General features: G+C 38.4%; 1 protein-coding gene across 1 annotated transcript in view; it reads right to left on the bottom strand. All coding sequences in view use genetic code 11, as the record gives it.

The window, feature by feature from the left end:
* The window catches only part of EGR_10812 (hypothetical protein), a gene marked incomplete at both ends in the record, with an annotated part of 5,785 nt that extends 5,691 nt beyond the window's left edge, over window positions 1-94 (bottom strand). Inside the window, one exon of the mRNA XM_024500061.1 lies at window positions 13-94. Within this exon, the coding sequence (XP_024345520.1) occupies window positions 13-94 (82 nt within the window). The remainder of the gene's footprint in view (window positions 1-12) is intronic.
* Window positions 95-1,585: the final 1,491 nt, after the last annotated feature.

The following is a 1,585-nucleotide window of genomic DNA, read 5'->3' as shown; positions in this document are numbered from 1 at the left end:
GCATCAAACTACCTGCTCCTCGTTGTTGATCGTTTCCTGTGTCGTTGGAAGTTTCATATGCTCCAAAATGTACTTGCCTGAATAAATTACTCATTTAGCCATCACATGCCGCCTGATGTTTGAGATCCGACAGGTGTAACAGCTGCTGGAGTTGCAAATATGTAGGTAGGTAGAGAACTTGTGATAGAACAATGGGGTACTAAATTTTTAGTAGGAAAGCAAGGCTGGTAGGTGGAAAGCCGAACAAGTATTGTCCGTCTTCGAAGACGGACCTTATTGAATCTGTTGGTTCTTATTGCTTATGTAAAGATATGGGAGTAGGCGCGCGCCTATTACTCCTATTCATATATCGTTGGGTACCATGAATATAAAAAGCTTCATTTTGCATTACTAAATAGAAATTTTTGGTTTTCCACCGACGGCGACCTGAACAACTCCATTGAAAACATCATCAACACCAGTCTAGGTCGAAATGCTGTTGCATTCCGACAAACTTCTCCCAAAATAAAAGGACTTGAGGCATACAGCACTAGGAGGTCAGAGATAAAGGCCCCATTGTGCCAAATTCTGTATCAACAATACAACTGTAAACTAAAAATTGGTGGTAAAGTTGCGTAGAATTGTGTTTATAATAAAATGGGAAGCAAAAACAAGCATATGTTTTCGAAGGCTAAACAATTCATATATGTTATGGCTTTTCAATTTCAAGTTCCTTTCCTCCAGAAGGCGTTGTTATTATCACACTGATACTTGTGCGAACATCGGTCCAGCGGCCAACTAAGAGAATTAGCGTGGTCGGAAGAAATTCTCTGACAGCTGAAACACGCTAAAATAGCAAAGGAGTGCTAATTACGGAAAAAGTAAAGGGACTGGAATAAGGTAGTCGTGTGGAATAACTATGAAAAAGGAAACTCTAGGACGACACACACTAGTAATGTAGAATATAAGGTTTATTGGGAGCTCATCAGTACCCCCCTCCCCGGTGCTAATTTATTTTCCCTAGTAAGAAACATACATTCTTGTTTTCTTAGAAGGATAAGAATACAATAAGTACATTGTGCTCAATAAACATGTATTGTAACGCGTAACTGGGTTTGTTTATGATAGTAAAACTTATTATTTCCAACTTAAACCGAATCCTTACACAATCATCGTAAAAAATCAGGTTTTTGATGTGTAGAACCTTAAAAAAATTCCGGTTAGAACTAGGGTGATTGTGTTTGACGTTCACCTTCCCTGCAACATTGTTGAGGTAGCTACAAGGGTCCACTGCGAAAAACAAACACATTACTTTCTTGAGTCTTTTACTCTGTGTATTCACTATAAACATGTGAAAAGTAGTCTATTCTCCTCAACATTCATTGAATAATTTTCAGGCGCCTTGAACATATTCGTTGGCGGGACTATGCCCGAGACATAAAAGACTCAGGAAACATTACACACATTTTTCTGATTAAGAACAATTTTAACGCCATAACTTTCAACTAAAGAGCTTTTGACAATTCAATGTGCAACAAACCATCACGATATCGCTCACACCACTTGTAAAGACTAGTTGTAATCTTGCGAGCTTCTAATTCAAGGT

The sequence above is a fragment of the Echinococcus granulosus genome (genome assembly GCF_000524195.1).
Source record: "Echinococcus granulosus chromosome Unknown EG_S00275, whole genome shotgun sequence".
NCBI classification, from domain to species: Eukaryota; Metazoa; Platyhelminthes; class Cestoda; order Cyclophyllidea; family Taeniidae; genus Echinococcus; species Echinococcus granulosus.
This window is presented reverse-complemented; position numbering and strand designations above follow the sequence as displayed.